This window comes from Artemia franciscana, chromosome 13 (genome assembly GCF_032884065.1).
Source record: "Artemia franciscana chromosome 13, ASM3288406v1, whole genome shotgun sequence".
Taxonomy (NCBI): domain Eukaryota; kingdom Metazoa; phylum Arthropoda; class Branchiopoda; order Anostraca; family Artemiidae; genus Artemia; species Artemia franciscana.
In genome coordinates this window covers 23,055,879-23,080,960 of record NC_088875.1, presented here as the reverse complement: position 1 = coordinate 23,080,960, position 25,082 = coordinate 23,055,879, and the positions used below count along the sequence as shown (strand labels likewise).

Here is a 25,082-nt window from a genome sequence, read left to right as displayed (position 1 = left end):
TATCCTGTGCAGCAGAGCTCCTTCGTCTAGGATATATCGAGTGCCTTCGGAGAGGGGAAATGAATGCTTCTCAAGGTTGCACGCCTGGGCTATGGCCTTCGCAAGTTCTGGTTTGTTCGCAGTCCGGAGCATGCAGGAGCTGTCAAAAAGTGACGCTGGGTAGGAAAACAGTTCATGTTGAAAGTACTCAGTTTCCGTAAGATTGATCCTTTTCGCGATCATGATAAACCTCTGAAAAAGAAGAGTCGGGTCTAGTCGTTTGCAGTCTCCGCTTGGACTTTGCTTGGTCGTCATCTGGATTGCCTGTTGTTTTCGTCGAAACACAAAGTCAGAGGCCAGCTGTCCAGACATGGCGTCAATGACTTTTAGGCCAACATCTTTGGCAGAATCAACGTTGGCAGACGGATAGGCAGTTAGACCATTTGCTATGCTTCTTAACTGAACATCTCCCTCAAATGGTGACCCCTTTCCAGAAACTCGATAATCGTCTGCGTATCTTTGCAGTCTCTCAGTTGCATCGGCTCTGACATCTCCTTGTGCTGATCGCTTGTAACGTACAGAATTTGTGAGATACGTTCCATCAGAAGGTTTACTGTAGAGCAGACTGGTCGCGACAAAACCCCTCTGAGCCTCTGTCATGCCGCTGCCGTTGCTAAGGCCACCAGAGGTTTTAAGAGAGCGCATAAGCTCCTGTTCAATGACAAGATCTGTGGAGAGTCCAGCCCAGAATCTATCAGAACGTCTTACTACATGCATGCCACTCTGGAAAGCCTGGTAGACCGTAGGATGGGTATCTTCGAGCTTGTCCATTCGCTGGAGGTAAAGATGGCATGATTTCGTATAGTGGTTGTGTCCTGCAATCGCCAGGTAAGGTAACATGTCTGAGGTAGACTTCAAATGGAGCTCCCACTGAATGGAGCCTCCACTAGCAGATTCACCGGAAAGTATTACTCGACTGTTAGATGGCGAAATTTCGAATAAAATTTTTCTCGGGGTAGATGGCGAATCTAAATAAAGGTTATGACTCTCACTGACCGGAACTAGTTTTCTACTCGACTTTCTGGCATTACTTGAAGTCTTCGTCTAATTGATTTCTCAGTCAAATCTTGGGAATAAACTTTGAAATTTTTAAAACACTAAATGATGAATGTGACGATTTTCATTTTTATTGCATTACGTAGCCTTCGAAGCGTCTTATACTAGTGCCTAGTTCAGGTATTTTTACGAAAAACCGATCATTTGTTGAATAATAAGTGCCGATTGATTGTCTTTATAAAAATTACCGCAACGCATATTGATGATAGTGAAACTTTTTGTTTTGCACCAGACACCCAATCTGACTTCATTTTCTGTCTCAGCTTGTCATTCTGGATCAGAATCATACTTCATTTCAAGAAAAACGGTCGGATACTAAAATTATATTTTTTTTCGGAAAACGTAAAAAAAATCGCATTAAAAGCCAAAACACGGTTATTTTGCGTCGACTCAGAATATGCGAAAATGGATATGCTGTTCAGTTTTTTTTTCTCTACAAGATGGTGTAAGAATCATTTCTGTTGCAATTTGTTTCGGGTCAAACCTCCATTTGCCTGTACTAATACTCAGAATCACTTTGTTTACTTATTTGCATTTACTGTAAGAAAAAAAATATTATTCTCATCTTTATATAACGCATAAATAAGCTACGTTTTTCTAAGCATTTGAAGTAAAGCTTTAAGTTGCTAAAAGCATCTTATTTGGCGGAAAAAAGTAGATGTTAAAAATTAACCTTTTCCTCCAATTATTTAATCCTATGCCAAATGATACCTGTTCATGGAAAAGTCTAACCCAAATATCTTGACAGTTGGTGATTAAGGGTTAACGTGGATAGTTGGTAGATGGTAATCATTTGAGGAACTCTCAGAATAAGCCATGAATAGCAAAAGCACTTTTGAAATGGCAGACACACTAAGAGCGTATATTTCGTGAGATAATAACGTTATTCTATCACTAATAAATCTTTTTCATGGGGATGGGGTAAATGTTTACTTGTTATTTTCATACAGAGAACTATACCAGTTTCATTTTGAGTAAAATATCATTCTATTTTTTGGTGACGGAGGAGAAAGCACCCCTCGTGCTTCGCCCATAGAATCTTACCTGGAAATAGGCTCGGGCCTATTTCCCGAAAAATAGGGAAATAGGCCCAATTCTATCGGGCCCTGTTAAAATTTCTCTCTTTCGCCGTTTATCTTGGAAGTTACATTGATGATTTTCTCATGTTTTTTAATGATTTTTCATGTTTTATCCCCCCCCCCGAGAAAAAAAGGGAATTACCCTGTTCGTTATCTACTATGAGAATATTTATCTCTTGCATAACACTTTTGAAATTCAACAGGTGTCTATACCACAGAACGGGACCCCTTTGAGGCTGTTGAAAGATCAATACATAATGGGGGTGCCTTCGTCTGTGTTAGCAGCAATGAAAACAAAATTCAAAACAAAAGGATTGTGTACTGCCATAAAAGACCAGTGTCGTCAAGTAAACATTGGGTTAAGATTAATTTATTTACAATGAGGAGTTCCTCACTTAACTAGCGAGCCCTGAAGGTTTTTTCCTATCTGGTCCTCGTAGGCTTTTAAACAAACAAATAACAGACAACAAATTCTCGAAGAGAATATTTGCATAAGTAAACAATTACATAACAACCAAATCCCTATAGTAATACGTAACATCCAGGCGTAAATAATCAAAAATCAACAAGCCTGCTCGTTGCTAGGGACTCAGAAATAGTTGCTTTGGTGCTTAAACTTGCTATGGCCCCATTACCAGAGTGGACTTTTACGAATTATGACATTTTCAAAAAGTGATACACGACCAAACAAAATCTAGGCACATATATCATCTTTTGGTTTACGCCCATTAAGGATCCTTGCACGACCGCGAGTAGAAAGAGGTGAACTGTGTCTATATTAATGAGGTTTGGTAGTGAGGGGACTTGGTTCCCAAGATCCTCTTTAGGGATACATGATAATGCTCCCTAAATTAAACCCAGAAGGATTACTAGCTAAAAATGTTGCAAAACTGACGAAAAATTGAACATTTCAACAGCCTTATGAGACCAGACTTTCATTGTGTTGCGAGAGCGACACTTTGGTTTTATCCCGTTTTTTTGTTTTTTTTGTTGTTTTTTTCCTATGCCGCCGATCTCGGCTTATTCCTGGAAACTGGTAAGGATCTAACCTGTGCGGTTTTTACGGTAAGTGTGGATCTCAGGCCGGATTGATGAATATGACATTACATTTTGGAAAGCTCCACAGAACTCTTGCCTGGGGCCAAAAAGATGGTTTTTGCTTGTCCACGAGCCAGAGACTATGATGTTCGAAGTAAAGTGAAGTTATATAGCCTATGTCAGAGAGGAGTATCTGAAGTTGTGCAGCCAAGCTTTCGTTTCATCAAAGCATGTTTCTGCTTTCGAGTGGAAAGCTCCGTTCTAGCAGGCAAGCAGGCAGGCACCACTTTCAAATTGAAGATGGACTAAAATATATAAGTGTTAAATATATGCGGCAGTTACCCGGCTCCACAGCCAATATATCTTCTTTGAGTGATAAATAGAAAAATTTACAGAAGCAAAAAAGCGGCATTTTCCCACGGGTCCGGAAGTGCTGCCGTGATTTCGGCTGGGTTTATCATTTGTTTTTTCGGACTTGGGATTGAGGTAGAGAAATGTTATCAGACTTTAAACTTTTAAACTTTACCTCTTAAACTTTAAAAGTTCTGTCATTGCTAAGGAAATTGGAGCTTATCCTTTGCTTTCTAAGTGGTGACGTTAAAAAGTTGGCCTACGGCAAAAAAAGTCAACTTTTGGACTAACACAGATAGAATTTTTTCAATGGCAATCGATAGCTTTTGATGAGCTGATCAAAGTATATGTCATCCATTTTTTGGTACAAAAATTCCTTCATGAGATATACTAGTTTGAAAGTTTCAAGCGGTTGACAACTTCAATAGTAGGGTACACACTGAAACCAAAAATAGGCTGATACCAATTGTGAGACAAGTAGAGGACTTTTAAGAAACAGTCGGCTTCGGCAATAACGGGTTTGCAACTTTGGATAGTTGGTGCACCTATTATTTGTTTCCGGTGTATTTGATGGTAATACCAATTTGGTTCCAGTGGTAAGACATGCAGGGGACTTGTAAGCAATAATCGTCTGCTAGGCTACAATCATCTTCGGTGAAGAAGGGTTTGTAACTTTTGCTAGTTGGTGTAGCCTACCCATACTCACTGTCACCTAGAATTAAGTGTTTACGCAACGGGTAGAAACGATAACGTAAAACAATGAGGCAATTTCGTCATAATTAGTGTCACCTATGGTATTTTAATCCTGAAAAGTTAAGGATGGCTTTATAATACCAACTATATTATATAAGATAAGATTGTTCCAAGTTTTCATCCGTCACGATGTCTACGATTGAAAAGGATAAAGTTCAACCGGCTGCAAAGTCAAGTTAGTCCCTTCTTTCGATATTCTTTTGTTATTATTGTTTTTTCAACGCTGAGGAATAGCCTTTGATCATGTGATTACTGATCGCGTTCTTTTTTGAACATAAAGTTTTAAACGCTTCGATAGGCTGACAACTTCAGCGTTTAACCGATAGCAAAGAAACAAAACCAAAGTTTTGCTCTCACAACACTTTATTCGGCGAAGCTGGAGAAAGGTTGCCGCAATACTTCACGTTGCTCAGGCAACGTAGGTCTAGTTAATATTGCGATTGTCGAATGTTAATTGGAGTTGAAAGGTAGGTGCCAAAATGATGCTGAAATTTCCCACAATTGAGCAGGACGACACCCGAAAAACTAGGTGTCTTGATCTTTTAGGTAGAATCGCTAATGAGCAAAAAATTTTTATTGTGTGATGTTTGGCAGTTAACCACGGATTTTTTAATGCAATCCCAAGAACAAGAGGCAAAGTCAAGAGTGACTTGACTGCAAAATTTCCTCAATCAAAGAAAGCTTGAGTGAGTAAATAGGAGCTCAAATCAGTAGGCAACTGATTTTGTCATGAAAGGAAGATCGTACACAAAGAATACATTTGCTCCTAAAGGACAAACTGTGAACACATTTTTAAGTGACATCCTTGAGAAGCTCAGAAAAAGGGTTATTTTTGTGAAGCCAGTCATCGAAGACAAATAAATGGTCCATTGTTACAACGCCCCATCCCTCGCTACCAACCCTATAACAGAACTATTCATCCTAAAAGGTATTCCCGAATTCTTCTGCCCACTGTTCACCAGAACCCATTCTCTTTTACTTTGTTCTTTTTCCTAAACTCTATATATATATATATATATATATATATATATATATATATATATATATATATATATATATATATATATATATATATATATATATATATATATATATATATATATATATATATATATATATATATATATATATATGCTTCATTTCAGGTAACAGAATATTTTTCAGCCCCTGATGTTATTTCCCTAGCAGAAGAGCCCAAAGTGGTATTTAGCCAATCAGAGCCTCTTCCAGCAGACTATATGGAATTATTTGACACGAAGTTTTATTCACTGGATACTAGTCTTCTCCCTGAAGTGCTGAGAAATTACGAAGATATAGGCGTCGTTCACGAGATGCTGAGAATTATACCACCAAAATTTGATATACCACATCCTCCACTTCAAATGGCTGTAAGTCTCTTTTTGACCAAAACATGCTTAAAGTTCATAATTTTCCAAAATGATTTTGTCCCTGTACTTCATTTTTCGCATCAGCTAAAATTTTTTCAGCTGAAATTAGATGAAAAGGAAAGTTAAATTGAGTATGTTTCCAATAGATAATAGCAATGGTATCCGAGTTGCAGCGGTAGCTTGCAACCTAGTAAGATACAATCACGTCCTGTACTAAGAAATACAATAACCCATAACTCCTAACATTAGAGTCAGATCAAAAAAAAAAGAAGTGAACTACTAGAACCACCTTGTCCAGTACTCCTATATAGGAAACCAACTGCTCCTTGGCTTGAATAACGAATAAAATTTACTGGATTTAAAAAAAGTGACTCGAAGTGCGACATTCTGGATCGAAGGCATCTTTTTTTCCTTTTTTTTTTGTTCAGTACCGCTAGTGGGTACTGGAAAATCGTAGAGATCTGTTTAATGGAACATTTGAAAAGAAATTGCTACATATATAGTGCCTTTTGTAATCAAAAAAAATTGTAAAAATAAAATCAATTTTGTACAAAAAAAATACATTTTTGTACAACACTGTAGTATAAAATGTTATTAAATCATCCTGCATATGAAGATCAAAAGTGTTTTTTAACATTACAAAAAGCATGTAGATATAGTTGTATAAAATGCTATATTTCTTTTAGGGTTTTAACAAAAAATCGGATTGGTGATTTGAAATTAGAGTAATTCCTGAAAATTTACATAAAATAATTTTACTTCATCTTTCCGTTTAATGTTTTAATTGTTTCCTGGAACCAAATTTTTTTTTGCTTAACTCCTAAATTACGCATTTCCATAACTCTGTGCTATATTTTTATAATAGAAACGAAAATTTCACAATAAATTTTATTTTATTTTAGTTCTCAGTTCAGGATCACTAAAGTTATCATGTAAACTGCAAAATATTTATGGTGTCCAAGCAGTAATGTTAATTGTTTAATCCTAACCAGAAAAATACCTGGAATTTTTTAAATTAGCTTTATTTTTGTTAGGCTCTTTTAACTCGATGCGTGATTTTATTACTATAAGCTACAGTAATTGCGCAACAATGCACATCATTAGACTAATATGAAGCTTGTTTTAGTAAAGAACGGTAAGAAACCTACGGTTACATACAGGAATATAAATGGGGCATTAGTCTTATTGATGAAGAGATATTTGAAACGTAGTAAAGAACAAGCCACTGCATATAGTAACTGAAAGTAAACATAACACAAGTATATTTTGAAAAGTTTTATAGCAAATAACGAGCATATTTTACACAACCAACATATACAAACAAACAACATATTTATATGAGTGATGTCATTTTTATATACATCAATATTGCAATGACATCCTATTTGCTACACTTATGAGGAAAAACTGAAGATTTTTATGCATGGAAAAGCTTACATTCAATTGCTTAAAGAGCATTAAATGATCATTAAAATGATCAAAAAAATCATTAAAATGATTAGCTTCATTTATTTTCTCTAATGAAATCTGCTTAATGCCAGGTTGCGAAAGACATGGGTTTGGATCAAATTTTCAGCTCGGATTTTCCGACGCCTTTCGTGGGTGAAACAGACATTTTCCAATAATATCCAACAGCCCAAAGATTTACTCTAGTAAAATTATATTGTGGAGTTTGCTTATGAAAAGAAATATTTTTGCTTTTACATGAATGTGTTACATTCATTATATGATATTTTAATCTAATAGGTAATCAAAAACGCAATAAAAGTGGATGATTTTGGAAAGGTTTTTATACCTAATATTCTTTATTCTACCTTGGAGGGATGTTTCGCTTGAAATAAAGGTGAAACAAAATAGTGGATCGTATGCTTCTTTTATTAAATAAAATATACTGGAGACTAGGAATTTTCAATAGGATTCTTTTAGGGGAGGAGAGGAGATTTACCCTTATTTCTAGTGGGGGTAGGGGCAAAGGGTAAAAATCATTTCCATAACTGTCGTATTTCACCCTGAAAATTGCAGGATTTTGCCACTTTTAGCATTTGTGTCTTCAAGGGAAGGTGGAGTTCACATTCGGTCTATCCTCTTCTGGGTAACTAAATTAGGCATGAATTAGTGAGAATAACAAAAAATTACACCTAAAATACAACCAAAACACTTATATAGGTTTTCTGCTATCAAGCATGTACATAACGAGGGTTAGAGGTCTTCCACCCTTGAAACCTTGTCTTTCTTACAATCTTGTCCATTTTATCTTATAATTCCCACTTAATTTACTTTTTTTATTGTTTTTGTTAAATTATATTGACTTTTTGTATGAGATTAACATGTTACAAGAGAAAAGAATCAGGCCAAAATAAATTAAAAGCGTCGTCTGGCTTTAAATTCCTTTCTCGTCTGATCTAGAATCTAAATAAGAGAAATTAAAATATTTTAATGGATATGAGAAAGGAGGTGAAAACAAAAAATCCAAATGAAGTGCTTCCTTAAATGGAAAACTTTTGAGTTTTCCAACTTATTACCTTTTCCCATACTTTGTTAAGGATAGGGGAAGGATTTGTAACTATACAGTTCTGAGCCTTGAAAGAGGTAACTGAATGTGTCTTAGGTTCACGATTTGTCACCCTCTTCCTTCCCTCTCTCTAGATTTATCTCCCAAAATCAATAATAGTACAACCAACCCCAAACACAACAGAATCGCTGAAGTTGTTGCTGATTACAACATAATAGAAACATATTAAGAGTTGCAAGCACTTTTTCATTATTTCAGGTATTTCCTCCTCCTTTCATTAGTTTTGATCCACCAGCAGTTGAGCTTTTTGATCTAGAAGAAGCTTGGAAGTCAAATGAAACAAATTTGTCATCGGTTGCATCAAAATGGCTTGAATCTCGGCTGGAATCAAATATTTTGAGTGGAGGAAACTCAATTGGCATAAATAGCGAATCTTCAAGAGAGACTCTTAAAAAAGTACTCAAAGACATTTTATCATATAAAGTTGGAGATGTTTGATTTTGTAAGCGTTTTATTAAATAAATATATCGAATTCTTTACTTAGAAAATACAACTTTTTTGAGTTGTGAATCTTAAAGGAGGGTATATGTATTAAATTAGTCTCTTTATAACTGTCACACAATTAAAAGAGATATATTTTATGAATATTTTTACCGGGACACACTAACAAAACATTTATAACCCCAAGAATTACACTAAAAACCGAATAGATGTATTGAGATTGACAACAGCGCAAACAACAAAAACAAAGTTTTTACCTAAGCAAAGCTCTTTCCAATAAAAAAGTTTTCTGCGATGTGTAACCAGTTCAAATCAAATGTGTCTAATCCCAACTAGCACATATATGCGTCATTGTGAGCCATCTCTGAACCATCAGCACTGTCTCTTTCGTCTAAATTTTGCATCTATAAAAAATCTAGATCGCAGAAAGTTAGAGAAAGTTAAGAAAGTCAAAATAGAAAGAAAGTCATGAAAGATAAGCGAAGTCTGCAGTTTAGGCAGTTTTCAGCTTAATGAAGCTCGTTAAAAATTGAGAAACAAAGAGATACAGTGACAAATATCAAATATTAGGCGTAAATAAACTTTTCGGCTCACGCTCTTCATATTTACGAAAGAAGACCAGCTTCAACAAGTAAACCCTTGAAAATTTTATCGTGGGAGTGGGATAGGTCTGAAAAGAAAATTTAAATTATCTGGGCGAAAGTTTCAAGCTTTGCGAGTGGAGTTCTTTATAAAAATACTGTTCTTAGAGAATATACAAATTATTTTATGACAAATATACTGATCAGACTTTAATTACTCGGTTTTAAAGTGTTGTGTTATTCATCTCACCTCTAGATTTAATTTCAGAACTGTTGCTTTTTTTATTTTTCTTTCCTTGTTCATCTTAAATGGACCCTAAAGTACCTTTGCATATACACTTTACTTGAGAGATATAGATTAAAGTATGGGTTTCTGGGGGTACAAAGAATGTACCGAAATTATTGTGCAGTGTTCCAAACCACAAGTACTGACACATAAGCTAAATTAAACTAAAAACACAAGCAAAATTTCGAGGTGTCGACACTGCACAACGGTACCTTGGAAACTTAGGGGTGAGTAACTCACCCCCACCCTTAGCTACGCCCCTACATGGTGGCATCCTTTGGTCTTTACACCTTTACAAACCAATTTGTAAATCAGCATTTTTGGTTCGTGGCTTAGCTCATCGAAAAGAGACTAGGTGTGGACCCCTAGTGATAAACATGGAGTTGACCAGATTAATACTGATCCCTTGTTTCTTTTTTTAGAATAAAAAAAAATGCTTCCTGCGTTTTAATTAGGTACTAGCATAGCTGCAATTGAGCTCAGACTTCAATAAAGTTTCAAGCTTCCTGAATCTTCAATCAGACTGATTGAAACTTCAACAATACTGAATTTTTAGACTCGATTCAATACATGGCCAAGAAACCAATGTGTTACAGCCCCACTTTAATATTGCTCGAAGGATTGAGCCATGTCTTATTTGTTTTTTTTTAGGCCTTCAATTGCCAGTTCAGCCGAAGTTTGCTGTTGTTGTCAAATTCGGTGACTAAAACGAAAGGCTTATTTTATTAAGAAAGCCTCAGTCAAGTCAATTCTCATTCTATCTATAAATAAGACATACCTTATATATAATATTATAAATATTTTTTATTTCTTGATAAAAGATATTCTTAAATATCATATTCCATTAATGACTCTTTTCGTAAACGACAGCCAAATCGAGAGCAAATTTACTTTATCCAGTTTTCGATTTAAACATCAGTTCTTAATAGAAGAATCCGAAGGTTATGAGGAATCCAATAGTTAAATAAAACTAGGGGACTCTTTAACAATTCATAGTTTGTAAGAAATCTAGCCTAATTTTACTAGATCTGCTGGGTTAGGTAAAATGATTTCTGCAACAGAAATTGAAAGCAGGACCAAATATAGCCTAGGTTATGTAGCCTTCAATGCTGATTTTTATTTATTTATTCTTAATTGGAATTATTTCACATTACAAACCAACTATTGATATAAAACCTTAATGAAATTCTAATGAATTTTGGAATAGTTAACTTTCAACTAAATCTTTTTATAATAATCACTTTTGCTTGATAATCTTTTGATCTGGGTGAAAGTTTCAAGCTTTGCGAGTGGAGTTCTTTATAAAAATACTGTTCTTAGAGAATATACAAATTATTTTATGACAAATATACTGATCAGACTTTAATTACTCGGTTTTAAAGTGTTGTGCTATTCATCTCACCTCTAGATTTAATTTCAGAACTGTTGCTTTTTTTATTTTTCTTTCCTTGTTCATCTTAAATTGACCCTAAAGTACCTTTGCATATACACTTTACTTGAGAGACATTGATTAAAGTATGGGTTTCTGGGGGTACAAAGAATGTACCAAAAATATTGTGCAGTCTTCCAAACCACAAGTACTGAAACATAAGCTAAATTAAACTAAAAACACAAGCAAAATTTTGAGGTGTCAACACTGCACAATGGTACCTTGGAAACTTAGGGGTGAGTAACTCACCCCCACCCTTAGCTACGCCCCTACATGGTGGCATCCTTTGGTCTTTGCACCTTTACAAACCAATTTGTAAATCAGCATTTTTGGTTTGTGGCTTAGCTCATCAAAAAGAGACTAGGTGTGGACCCCTAGTGATAAACATGGAGTTGACCAGATTAATACTGATCCCTTGTTTCTTTTTTTAGAATAAAAAAAATGCTTCCTGCGTTTTAATTAGGTACTAGCATAGCTGCAATTGAGCTCAGACTTCAATAAAGTTTCAAGCTTCCTGAATCTTCAATCAGACTGATTGAAACTTCAACAATACTGAATTTTTAGACTTGATTCAAGACATGGCCAAGAAACCAATGTGTTACAGCCCTACTTTAATATTGCTCAAAGGATTGAGCCATGTCTTACTTGTTTTTTTTAGGCCTTCAATTGCCAGTTCAGCCAAAGTTTGCTATTGTCGTCAAATTTGGTGACTAAAACAAAAGGCTTGTTTTATTAAGAAAGCCTCAGTCAAGTCAGTTCTCATTCTATCTATAAATAAGACATACCTTATATGTAATATTATTAATATTTTTTATTTATATATAAAGATTTCTTGATAAAAGATATTCTTAAATATCATATTCCATTAATGACTCTTCTTGTAAATGACAGCCAAATCAAGAGCAAATTTACTTTATCCAGTTTTTGATTTAAACATCAGCTCTTAATAGAAGAATCTAAAGGTTATGAGGAATCCAATAGTTAAATAAAACTAGGGGACTCTTTAACAATTCATAGTTTGTAAGAAATCTAGCCTAATTTTACTAGATCTGCTGGGTTAGGTAAAATGATTTCTGCAACAGAAATTGAAAACAGGACCAAATATAGCCTAGGTTATGTAGCCTTCAATGCTGATACTATTGATATAAAACCTTAATGAAATTCTAGTGAATTTTGGAATAGTTAACTTTCAACTAAATCTTTTTATAATAATCACTTTTGCTTGATAATCTTTTTCTTCATTTAGGCCTAATACTTTTTTTTATGGGAGGTGTGACATGAGTTGTGGTTTGCTGTACCACCTTCTGCAGCTTATGTATCGCCTGTATAACGGGGTAATCTCATTTGAGCAATATATGTAGGTCATATTTATAATGAATTTTGTTTTTTTTTAATTAACTGGAAAATGCTTTTGTTGGCTTTTCATGATAGGCTACAACAAAATGAAGGGTAAAGTTCTAGTTAATTGACTTCTCACTATCTCTGAAAGGGTTTAGGTTAGGAAAATGAAACTTTCAGGGATGGGTTTGCAGGCTAAAGTATGTCCCAGGAAGGTAATTTAAAGTACCCATCTCCACTCCTTCTCCATCTAGAGGGCCCTGAAATTTGCCTACATGACAGGTCTATATACCTATTGAAATTTTGACAAAACAACATTTTACCTTAATTTTCAGTTACTAGTTGCTTTTTCTCTGTCTTTAGTTCTGAAAATACAATTCCTGTTATTTGAGCAAAATTTTTAGCCATATCAATGTTTTTTTTCCCAAAATTTAGGAAATGTATTTATATATCTTTAAAACCTTTTAAAATGGAACTGGGCAAAGTTATGAAGCTGAAAACAATTTTGTTGTACTTCAATTAAGCAGAAGATCTATTTTGCAAGGTTTCACTTTTATAACACACATATTTTTAAAGGTCATCAAAGGTCAGGGCTCTCTAGAGGGAGAAGGAGTAGAGGTAGTTGCTTCAAAATACCTTCCTGGGACATACTTTAGTCTGTAGAATTATCCCTGAAAGTTTCATTCTCCTAACCTAAACCCTTTCTGAGATAGCAAGAAGTCAATTAACTAGAATTTTACCAAATGAAGTATGATTTTATTATGAAAACTGATTGTCCCAGCAAAGTTTGAAATTCATAAAGTGACAAGGATTTTCCATGAAAGGGGGGAGGGGAGGTGTTTGTATTACTTCCTGAACTGATAACTTGGAAAAGTATGAACAAAGCCTTTTAATGGGGCAGCTTCCCCTGTTTGAGGCACATGTAAATTTTATTTATAGTGCAATTTATTAAAAGATACAAAGCAAGGTAGATTCTTGTTCAAAATTTGAAATAAGCAAAACATATATTCCAACCATTTTTTTTTCAGCAAAGGAAAATTTATGTTTAAGCATAAAAAGAAGTGGGTCTCTTATCTTGTCTTATAATGATGCTATTACTGCTTGTTGTTGAGTTGTTCAACACTGCTTTCCTGTACAATGTGCTTTGATTAGGAGCTTTAACATCATTCAGATTACAGAGTTCCATTGCCAGTTTTACCATGAAACTATTTGTCAAAATTAATATATTCTGTTTAAGAGATAGTCCATCAAATTGAACTGATTATTGTTTATAATCCTTTAAATATGTGAATTTCTCCCATGAAAATCATACTTGTGAAGATTATAAGAGTTTAAGTCTTTTATCAGACACATGGTTTAAAAATGAAAGCTGATGGATTCAAAAGGTTTTTTGAAAATATAGTTTTTATTTGCAGAAGTTGACAAATGTGGTCATTTTCTTGTGGTAGGTTGAAACAGATCAGAAATTTTTCGATTGAATCCTGTGGTTTTAACTAGCAATAGTAAGCTTTCATAAATTAGTCAGTGAAGACAAAGAAGAAACATCATATACTTGTTATTGTCTGAATTACCTTCTTGGCAGGGTTTTCCCCCAGGCTACTCAGGATTCCCAAGTAGTGGTTAGGAGAAGGTATTGCATATATGTAGTGTGTCTCCACAGAGAACTAGGAATGTACACGATAAAGGACCAGAATGTGGATTGTCTATAAGAAGACAAATGCAGAATATCCAGAATTACAGACAACAGTCTCTGCAAGATAGTGGAGAGGAGTGGTGTCCCACCTCCCATCTAGTCAAGAAACCACCTGACTTAAAATCATGATGGAACAGCAGAGCACTTTTCAAAACAGTACTTGAATTGAGTAAAAAAAAAAAAAAACTACAAATATTTGTGATCCTGTACAAAGTCACAAAAAAGATTACTGATTGAAAGTCAAAACTTGAAAGATGGATAGATTACTCCAAAGCTAAACTCAATCCCCCAGTAGTGGCTGATCCTGAAATTCTGACCAGATTCCCCTTGCTCAAACAAGAACTTAGACCCCTGCTCAAGCTGGAAACCAAATCAGCAATAAAGTTGTTCAATTAATAAAAAGGCCCATTACCCAGATGGAATTCCAATTGAAGCCATTAACACTGGAGTGCATGCTGTGATTGATATGTACCATATCTATATATCTGCTATGTGTAAAACCAGCTATATATATCCCATCAATGGGAGGAGGCGGCAATTCCACTTATTCATAAAAATTTGGATCAACAAAGGAATGCTGAAATTGCTATACAAGTAGCTTCACAAGCCGCCAGTTGCATAGTCTGAAAAAAGCCTTATTTAACCCATACAAATAATTACCAATTTTACCATCAGGCTGGCTTTTGCCCTATCAGAACCACAATCAACCAGATATTTGTTGTTCAACAACTCATGGAACAATGCAACAAAATGAACCAAAAACTCCTCCAGCTATTTGTTGATTTCTGACAGGTGTATAACCTGAAGTGGGACAAATGACTGTGGCATATTCTTGTTCTCTTCTGAATTCCTGATGAAATAGTCAAAATTATCAAGAGTCTAGTTTATCAAGTAGTATTTATCAAGTAGTACTAGCACTTGGGCCAAGTATAAACTGCTGATAGGTTGTCAGAAGAGTTCATAACTTCATCAGGAGCACTCTACTTTTGCGTCTTTTCACCATACCTCAACCCCTTTCTAAATGCCAATATATCATGGGTACATTTGGTATGTGGTGCTAAAATAGGAGGGCTGCTGATAGACAATCTTGCCTGCACAAGTGATAATGGTAAGCTAGCCAACTCATCACAGGAACTACTTGCACAAGCTGATAAATTTTGCAATGTTGCTAAGATGTTTGGGATGGAGATCAATTTCAGTAAGACCAAAGTTATGGTGACTACAAGACATGAACTACATAATCCCCCATTATTAGTATAGGCAGACAAAAATTTCAAATGGTGGACTACCTCTTACACCTAGGTAGCCTACTCTCCTTTGATAATTGTCATAGCTCTGATATAAAATGAAAACTTGCCCTTGTTTGCTCTAGCTTCCAAAGTGTAGCCAACCTCTCAAAAACAACCATCTATCCAACAAACTAGAGCTGTGCCTATTTCACAACCAAAGACAAAAGGAAACTTCTAGCGTTCAATATAAAATGTTTTTATCATATTAAAAGAATCAAATACATTGACTGCATCACGAATATGGAACTACGCTAAAGACTCGAGTCCACTGAAACCATTCTCAACAGAATCAAGAAACAAAACTGCACTGACTTGGCCATGTCAAGAAAATGGAGTCATACCATCTCCCAAAAATTGTCCACGAATAATTTCTCCTTGCGCTTTGTTGATGAGCCAGGCTATGAAAACGATGCACAGAGAACTTTGGCAATGTAAGATGGATCAGTTATCACACACCACACCAGATAGAGCAATATACCAAACTCTTGCTTATGAGTTGCCAGGAGCTGTCGCCCCAAAGCATCCCATGAGGATATCCAGGACCCAAGTAAGTAAATAAGGAGAACAACTTACATTCATAGTTTGTGAGATTTAAAAAAGGAAAATTGTTGAAGATTTCCTTTGGATCTTCTGTTTTGTTTCTGGAACTTTAAGTTAAAACTATTTAGCCTTCTGATTTTTTTCTCATTTTAACCAATATTTGATTAGAACCTCACTTGACTTCTTCAAAAGACGAATATCCTAGTTTCAATACCTTTGGAAAGATTTGCACTCCACCTGGATTTTGGACTAGAATGCTATCTTTTTGGACCTAATTCATTGCAAAAAGCAAGTTGAGGTATTTTTTCCATGTAGATTGAACGCTCTACTCAAAGATACAGTTATCTATGATTTCCTCAGCACCCATTGTACAGTAGAACAAGGGAGAGAATAGAGCTTGAACCTGCCAAATTAAAGATTTGGGTGAAAGCAGGGTAGTTTAGTTTGTTAGCCTTATTTTATGGCCTTATATTAGAAATAACAGCCTTATTTCTATGGAGAGTATGATAATCTTTTTTTTTGGGGAGGGGAGCAATGATAAGCTGGAGAAACTCTATAATGGAGATTCCTTACAAACACCACTGTGAAATTTCTCTTTGGTGGAGGGATCTCTTACTGGTTAGATCATCTGAAATAGCAACTTTGGCAATTTTGCTCAGCTTTATAATTTCTGAAAATTTCCATGTAGCTTGGGATGTAGGGGAAATTTGTGTGTCCCCATCTTGGTTCAGGACTGTTTATACTTTTACTTATAAGTTAAGCTATAGTTTTCCTATGTATGATCTATCTGAGTTAAACTAATATGATTTTCGTTTTCCAGAAATGTCAGACGAGTGTCCAGTATGCCTTTTACCTTGTTCACATCCTGTAGAACTGCCCTGCAATCATACATTTTGTTTTCTCTGTATTAAGGTAATAAGCTTATATTTACTTCTTTTTCTTTGCCAAAATAAAGTTTTAATATTTTTTGCTGTCAGTTTAATAGGAGAGCAATGATGGACATATATTGGTTTGTTCTAAAGGTTTGTTGTCCAATCAAGTATCCCTGTTTGAAAAAAAACTGACTATGTCAACTTTAACACTTTAAAGTGTAAAACTTTAGCTGAAGTTTTAGCTAAAAAAATTTAATTATAACATAACTTTTTAGAGGTTTGGCGTATTTCCCCCAGATAATGAGGTAATCAATAATGAAAAAAAAGGAGAGATTCTGGCCTAGATGTGTAGTCAATATAATTTGCAAAAATTCATGGTTTTACTATTGCAATTTTTCTGCAGTATTCAAAAAAATTTTGTTCTCCTCATAAGAAAGTATATTTTAGTTAGGCTTTAGTTAGGCTTATTTTAGTTCATTTAGTAGAACTCAAATTGCTGTGAAGAAAAAAAGAGGAGACATCTGTGCTACATGTGCAAAAAAGTGATTTTCCCTGTTAAGACATTTAATTTAAAATATGTCTATCATAAGCCTCAAAGGACCGAATTCGCGTTTTGGAGTCATAAAACCATAAAAAATCATAAAAATAGCACAACAACTAAAAAATTGCCTAAACAATGACAAAAACAACAAAATCAGAAAGGCAAAGCCATTCATTAGTCAAAAAAAAAGTGGCCAAATGTCATCAAGCTAAAAACTAAAACAAAAAAAGGTAAAAACTAAAACAAAACTAAAAAGGAGTGAGATAAAATTAGCATTGAAAAGGTTTAAAAGAGAACATATAAACAAAGGGGAGGGAACAAAAGAATCAAATGAACATCAAACTTGGGTATCAGCAGTACCAAAGAAAAAAAAGAAAACTAGCGGTTTACTTTATCAGTAATGAAGGGGACAAAGGTTTTTTCATACCTGGAGGTTAAGCAACGGATGGGGGACAAGATATGAACGGGTTCAGAAACAGTACATGGCAGGCGATGTCTGGGTGGGGAGTGTCTTTTGGGGAAAATGTTTTGCGTACGAAGGTTTACTATTGCATTTTTGCAAAACGGAGGCACAACGCTCCTCTCCTGTGCTCAAGAGTTTCCAGGTTGGCCTTTTTTAGAAGGAGCGAGTATGGTACCTTAGCTTCTTTAAAAATTATTCCGAGGGCTCTTTTTTGAATGGATTAAATTTTTTCTGATTCATCACGAGAGATGCCAGGATGTCAAACTGTACATGCATATTCAAGATGCGGGCAGACAAAGTAAGTATAGATCAGTAAAGAATGGGATGGGGGACAAATTTACTCAAGAGCTTAAGGAGAGACATAGACGCATTAGCTTTATGGACAATAGCTTTAACTTGGATATCCCACTTTAGATTAGAGGAAATTGTAACCCCAAGTAATTTGAAGGAAGACACAGAAATATCTGGGGGATAGGGTTGAGGAAAAGGGGTGAAGTTTTAAGGAAACATATTGGCATTATCATAGATTTAGAGGGGTTTACTCTCATCTCCAAGACCGCAGCGTCATCTGCAATATCATTGAGGATACTCATGGTTGCTTACTAAGCTTAGGTAGCAGGTTTCAACAACCGTTAGGTTATCCACAATTTTCCATCTGTTGGGAAATTCCTTAGCAAGGTTATTTATCATAACAGGAAAAGGAGTGAACCTCCTTTTTATAAAGTATTTTTAAACTTCTGGATACTATGGGCCGCGGTTCACTCTTTACTAGGTTACAGCTATTGCGGAACGATGAGATAATGTAATAGGAGCGCATACTAGGCTATTTGTAACTTCAACTAGAATCGCTTTGGTAGTATATTAATAACCGGAGGAATTCGGTTAAACGGTTCAACGACGAGCTAAGTATAAGCCGCGGAATTTTTCTGAGGCTTTGCAAAATCGAGCCAAATCCTGAATAAGTGAAAAAACGAGATGAGTCCAAAGATGCAGTCTTACTTCGTACAAAAACGAGGAAGTCCTGATTCGGCACAAAATGAGCTTATTTGTGACTAGTTATATAAACAAACTAAGTCCTGAGTATGCTAAAAGAAGTTAAATCGAAGCAACAGTTGAGCCAAGGAAAAATCAGCTTTAACCTGACATGTGCCATACGAGTTACAAGTCCAAGTTAAAGATTGATTCGATACAAAACGAGCCAAGTCTCCGATAAGTGCCAAAACGAGCTAATTCCTGACTAAGTTTAAAATAACCGAAGTCCGAGCCAGGTGCGCGGTGCGAAAATAAGTTAAGTCCTCACTTGGTGCAAAAATGAATGAAGTCCATGTTACGGGCTGACTGATATAAGAAAAAATGAAAAATTGATCAAGATGAATTTAATATTGAATAACGTACAATTGAAATTAGCCTTTGGGAGTTTAAGGGGGCGGCAGCCCCTTTTTTGTGATATGTTCTGTTCGTCTGAAGTGTAACTTGACTATTCATTGTAATTTCATATCGTTATAGTTTTCATTATGATTCATTCATAGTCATTTCTGTTTATTTTAAGTTTGACGTGGCAAATTTCTCTTCTTTTTAGATTCCTCTAGTTTTTCAGTTATTTCTGCTCGTTTTTGGTTTCATCTATTTATTAAATTAATTCTTTTTGTTTCAGATTTCATTTATTCGTTTACAGTAGTTTTGTTGCTCTTAAGCTTGACTTGTTGCATGACTTGGTTTCAGCTTGATTTAAGTTTTAAAATCGCTTTTTACTTTTCATGGAGACTATTTTTTTGGAAAACGTTTACAAAAAGTAATCATAAGATACTAATTATAATTTATTTCAATTATAAGTTGTCAGAAATGAGAACACCAGCTTTGAGACTTCTGCATTTCCGAATTACGGGAACCTCTGAATCTTAAGATTCTTTTCTGTTTGATATCTGTTCCACAATACACAAGGGAAAATTTAATCGTCTAAGTTGTTGAATCGTTTTACTTATTTTTTGTGCCATTTCTTGAATTTTAAGTGCTTGTAAAAGTCAAAAACAGTTCTCCATAAAGGTTTTCTTGAAAATTCATAATTGTTCAAATTAAGATAATTCGTCAATTATTAGCTCTGATGATTCTAAAACTTGATTTGTTTGAATAAAATATCAGTTTTATTCAGATAAAGCATTAAAATATCTTTTCAGCTATGTTTGCTTGTTTACACTCATGCATAATGGGGGCAGTAAAAAATGAAATTGCTGATTAAATTGCACCCTTGGCTTCGTTAAAACGGAAACTACAAAAATGAAAACAAGAGACCAGATGGACAAGAGAAAATATATAACAATAGCTTTTTTTACTACCAAAGAAGTTACACATTTGTCTTTTTTGCAAAGTTTTCGTTTTTAGCTTTCAGAGTGGCGGAATCAAAAAGGGATCTTATGAAATCTCACGAAAACGTAAAGATGTCCACTTGTCCGTGAAAACTCAGCCGTATGAACATATATTAGTCTAAATTAATGAAAATGGGGAAATAGTCTCGAAAAAGTTGTACTAGAACATGGCATTAAGCTAAGAATATCTCTATCTCATGTTTTATTCTAGGGCGTGGCTTATAGCGCACAGAGAAAATGTCCGATGTGTAGAACACCATTTCCTAGAGAAATTTTGAAGAATCCAAAAGTTATAAACCATGAAGAAATTGCAAGAATTGCTTCTGAAGGTGATGGCTACATATGGTATTATGAGGGCAGTAATGGTAAGAAACTTGAAGTTCAAAAAGTTTCAGAAAAATGTTATTGCTAATAAACAAAGATTTTAAATAAAGTAAAAATTTTTTTACTTCGATAATATGTTGATAGTTGTTCTTTCTGTCTATATTGAGGCTATTATTCTACAATAGCCGACCATTTCCTTCTGGTTTAGTGGTCGGTCACGTTCGCTACGTGTAACGTTGTCTCAAACTAAAAAAAACATACTGACTCTTTTTTGATTCAAGATTTTAGTGGTCTGAAGCCTAGCAGACGATGTCAAAAGACCAAAAATGTCCACAATTGAGAAAAAGCCCAAAGTAGCTTCGTGTCCTTCTCTGCCAGGAGACACTGTTAACCATAGCAGAACAAAATGACTTGAAAGCTAAATTCTCACACAATTAAGCACTGTCAGAAAGATCATTCCTTTTTTGTATTTTATATTTGTGTAGATCTGGCAACTGATCTGAAACCTTCTAATTTTTTTGCATCAGGTATATGGTTCTGAGTATAGATATACAAGTCTTATTTTTTGTGGGGAGGAAGTAAGATTACTCAACTCCAGGAAAGGGAGTAGGGTTAAAGCAAAACAAATTTAGGCTAAAATTTTTACATGTTCCTATGGGAGGGGGGCTATCGAATATACCGATGTCAGGGTAAATTTATGCCGCCACCCTGACCCCTTGTATCTTGAGTACAGCAAAAGGGTAGCAACTGTAGTAATCCAGTAGAATACGGATTCAAAAGATGCTGGTAAAAGATACTTGCAAGCAAAGCGATGTTGCCTAATTCAGTAAAATTGTAGGAAGGAACGTTCTTTTGACAATTAAGTGTAAGTAACAGTGATAATGGTAGAGTATTTGGCCCCATTCGCCCTTTATTGGATAAAAATGACCAGTGAGAGGGTTTTCCGGTTGTATATTCGGATTTCCAGTAATTAATTGTGTAGGCAAAAGAAATACAAAGAAGTTGACAAATATTCCTACAATTAGTCCATAATAAAAATACGTTAACGACGAATTGAAACGAAATGAAACACCTTTTTAATAAAATATTTTTTTAAAGAAAGGCTTGGAACCTGAAAGTTTGAAGATGAATGATGTTCTGATAGTTTAGACAGGTTCAACTTCATTCATATTTAAAGAGGTTTTTCCGCCGCCTAACTTTTTTCTAACAATGTTTACAGATATTTGTTTGAACGGCGGGAACAGAATTGTTAGCTAACAGAAATAAATTTTCTAACAATTTTCTCCAGCTAGTATTCGATTTGTTAAATATATTCTCTAACAATGTTAGCTATCAGTTTTTAGTTGGACGGCGAAAAAAACTCTTAAGTCAACAATTTAACAGAATGGGGTTATGTTCAGTCAGAATCTTTGCGAAGGTGTAAATAACTGGTATTTCTCGATAACAAATAGAAGTTTAAGATGCAATTTTTCTTTAATTCCCTGATTCCAATGACAAATCCAATTCTTGGATTATCTCAGAATTTTACGATTTCAGTTAATAATTTCATGACCAACACGTTTATTGTCGGCGTTCTAATAATTAGTATTATTTTCTGTGGCAAGTTATACACATTAAATAAAGAAAGAAATAATCCCATTTCAAACATAATTTATTTTCATTAACTAAAATTTAAACAAAAAACAGAAAGAGTCATACAGATTTGCTTTGGGTAAAAAACAATTTCAGCATGTCGTATTTTACTTATTTCTGCTAGTTTCTTTTCTTTTAGCTCATTGCTAAGAGTTTTTTCCCGGTTTTCCTTGTTAAAAAAAAACATAGATTTTATTTTGCGTGTATCAGATGTTCAACAAAGGGATAAGTCATTGGTATCAGGAAATCAGAATCTGTTGTTTTGTCGTATCAAAATCCAGTCACAGTAAAAGTACAAACGCGGAAGTTTTTCTTTGAAAAACAACAAATATCATTACAGACTCGAAACATTGTATGTTCTACTAAGAATTGAAAATGAAAAATGACACCCGAGGTGCCATCTTTGGCGGCCCGTGTCTCAGATCAGGTTTCTCTCAACAAAACAACAACAATAAGAACATATTAAAAACAATAGATCCCTGGAGCAAGAGATTCAATAACATCAAAGATTATAAAAGTGATATATTTTACTTGCTTGCCTGAATCGACTAAGCCGTAATTGTTGTTTATAGGGTGGTGGCAGTATGACCATCGAACTAATCAGGAGATTGAGGCTGCATTCAGTTGCAATAGAAGTTCATGTGAAGTTTTAATTGCCGGATTTATTTACAAAGTCGATTTTGAAGAAATGGTTCAGTTTAGAGTTCACGGTCCTGGACGGAAGCGAAGGATAAAACGCGATCTTGTCTCTGCATCTAAGAAAGGGGTGGCTGGTTTACTACTGAATCCGAGTCAAGATGAAAAAAATAGCGATACCAGCGATTCAGAGGAAGAAGAAAGCGGGGAAGCAGCTGGTAGAGTTGCACGTGCTTTAACCTTAACTGCACTTGTCAATCTTTATGAAGAGAGAATTCATTCTATCAGAAATGACATGGAGCAGTTATCACTAAGATTAAGTAGACTTGGCATTCATACATCCAGCTTCGTTTCGGATGTAGCTCCAGTAAATGGTTCGACGCCTACACAAGAAAGCTAACTTTATAAATACTTTGTGAATCTGCTGAACTGTGCGATTTTAGTGATATAGCTAATGTCTCCATGTATTCTGTATATGTGTTTATTAAAAATAGGATCGTGGAGATTTTGGGATTGCCTCTTCATTTTGATTTTAAATAGTAAATTCAGCTCTCCACTTATTTTATTTTTGGGGGGAGGGGGGACATGTATAACTGGGTCTGCTATGTTTATTCTTCTGCTATGTTTAACCTTGCATAGGTTGAAGTACTAAAATAAAAGATTTATAATTTCCAAGTATTCATCTTTCTATAAATTCAGCCAATTGGGTAAAAAAAGGTAATGTAAGAGTGTGTGCAAATTCTGATTCCTAATCTTGGAGACGGGGAGGGAAAAAATCCCCATATTTCTTGATACTGCATATAAATTAATGCATTCGAGTATTCTAGGAACAATTTTATTAGCCGTATTTCTTAGGGATCTTGTACCCAATACGGAGTTTTTGATCCAAGAGCTTTCTTTTTTGTTCGATGCTAAATCAAATCTCATGAGTGAAGAAAGCCTATATTATCGCTTAGTTCAGTTTGACTAAAACAACTTTGTTTGCTCTAGGGATATGCGGCTATCCAAAACAGAATGCGGCTGTCCAAGGGATATTCGGCAACCAAAAACAAACCCCCTTCCAAAAAGTGGTCTACAGTTAAATTTGCACCATATTTGGTTACCGCCCCTGTCGTATTGCTTTGGGACGTCTACAAAATAATCAGCTGTATACTTTTTTCCCTTTCCAAAACACAATATTTGCCATCATTTTCCGTATAATCTTGTAGTTTCAAATTGTAAGTGTTTGCAACTAGCTTTCGAAAAGAATATGTTTCGTCTTTTGATTACCGTATTTGCAAGCATATAATTTTAAAATATACCTATCATTGACTGATTTGGTCTACAAGATACAGCTTGAACAATTTAAAGAATATCTTCTTTACACCTAGAATGTTCAAGAGAATCCTTATTAAGTAACATTGTGATAAATCTACGGTTTTGCACTGCATAATATTCGACATAGCAGTTCTCCCTCCAAAAATCCCAAACAGATAGAACAGCACTCGCTACCTTTTTTATTTATTTATTATTATGGAAAATTCTTAGCAATATTTTGTTATAAAACAGAGCAGGGAAATTTATTTTTCAATCTGCTTAAAAATGTATATTAATGTGTACAATCCAATCTCGAATAAACTTTTTTTTGCTATCTTAAATGTGTTTTTAAACCTGAAGGCCCAATCACTCTGGGATTTTTAATAACACCAAAATTGAGCAAATATTTTGGCTTTTTTTTCTCCCGACCACCTTTTTATTTTATTTTTTGTCTTGTAAACATTTCGTGAATTTTGTCTATTAACATCCGTATTATCTATTAATGTAAATTGATTAGAAGTATTGTTCTTTTTGCGGCTTAAACTTTTTTTTTTATGCGAAGCTTTTCCTATCTGCATAGCGTTCTCCCTGTAATACAAATCTTATATTTTTTTATATTAACATTTTTTTGTGTGTGGTTAGTCTGATTAATTCCAACATTTTTCAGGCGACATGGTTTTAATATCATCTAAATCGAAACGAATGCCCTTCAGTCGTCTTAGCCTAATTTCTCGTTTATTTTCTTTATCTACTTATTGTTGCGTTTCGAATTAGTTAGCTTAATATGATATTACTTGAAAGTGTTAATTAAGTATAAAAGAAATTTTTTGCATTTCGGATTTAGGTCTAAGAATTTGAAAGTGTCTGGTATATAAATTCTGATTCGTGTTTCGATTTTTGTTACGGCCGCAAATTTAAATAAGTCTTGAAATAAAAAATTTCATATATATAAACTGTATTCGTTGTTATTTCCTTTACTTGAAGTTGCAGTTTCTCATTCTTGCTAAGAAAGCCATTTGCTTTATTATAGCGAAAATATAGATTCATATAGAAAAATTACTTGGATAGACAAAATTAGGGAT

At 34.6% G+C, this 25,082-nt stretch overlaps 2 protein-coding genes across 6 annotated transcripts in view; both read left to right on the top strand.

Moving 5' to 3' along the window:
* Nucleotides 1-8,747, top strand: part of LOC136034676 (intraflagellar transport protein 52 homolog) — a 36,142-nt gene extending 27,395 nt beyond the window's left edge. For both annotated transcript variants that reach the window (XM_065715997.1, XM_065715998.1), the window contains exons 5-6: nt 5,462-5,704; nt 8,475-8,747. In XM_065715997.1, the coding sequence (XP_065572069.1) occupies nt 5,462-5,704; nt 8,475-8,714 (483 nt within the window). In that variant the 3' untranslated portion in view covers nt 8,715-8,747. The remainder of the gene's footprint in view (nt 1-5,461; nt 5,705-8,474) is intronic.
* A 1,762-nt stretch (nt 8,748-10,509) lies between these two features.
* LOC136034675 (E3 ubiquitin-protein ligase RNF146-like) lies at nt 10,510-24,953 on the top strand. Of its 4 annotated transcripts, none has more exons than XM_065715996.1 (4): nt 10,510-10,583; nt 16,694-16,785; nt 20,324-20,477; nt 22,641-24,953. In XM_065715996.1, the coding sequence occupies exons 2-4, from the start codon at nt 16,696-16,698 to the stop codon at nt 23,102-23,104; spliced, it is 708 nt and encodes a 235-aa protein (XP_065572068.1). In that variant the 5' UTR covers nt 10,510-10,583; nt 16,694-16,695; the 3' UTR covers nt 23,105-24,953. The 4 variants fall into 4 exon arrangements, with proteins under 4 accessions (XP_065572068.1, XP_065572066.1, XP_065572067.1 ...); XM_065715994.1 differs by lacking the exon at nt 10,510-10,583 and adding an exon at nt 11,963-12,033; XM_065715995.1 differs by lacking the exon at nt 10,510-10,583 and adding an exon at nt 11,981-12,074.
* Nucleotides 24,954-25,082: the final 129 nt, after the last annotated feature.

Excerpts from the sequence above, each read along its gene's own strand:
- LOC136034675 (XM_065715993.1), top strand. The coding sequence starts at position 12,080 with ATGATTTCTGCAACAGAAATTGAAAACAGGACCAAATATAGCCTAG. Across the intron at positions 16,786-20,323 it reads TTTGTTTTCTCTGTATTAAG|GGCGTGGCTTATAGCGCACA; the intron begins GTAATAAGCTTA and ends GTTTTATTCTAG. Across the intron at positions 20,478-22,640 it reads GTATTATGAGGGCAGTAATG|GGTGGTGGCAGTATGACCAT; the intron begins GTAAGAAACTTG and ends TGTTGTTTATAG.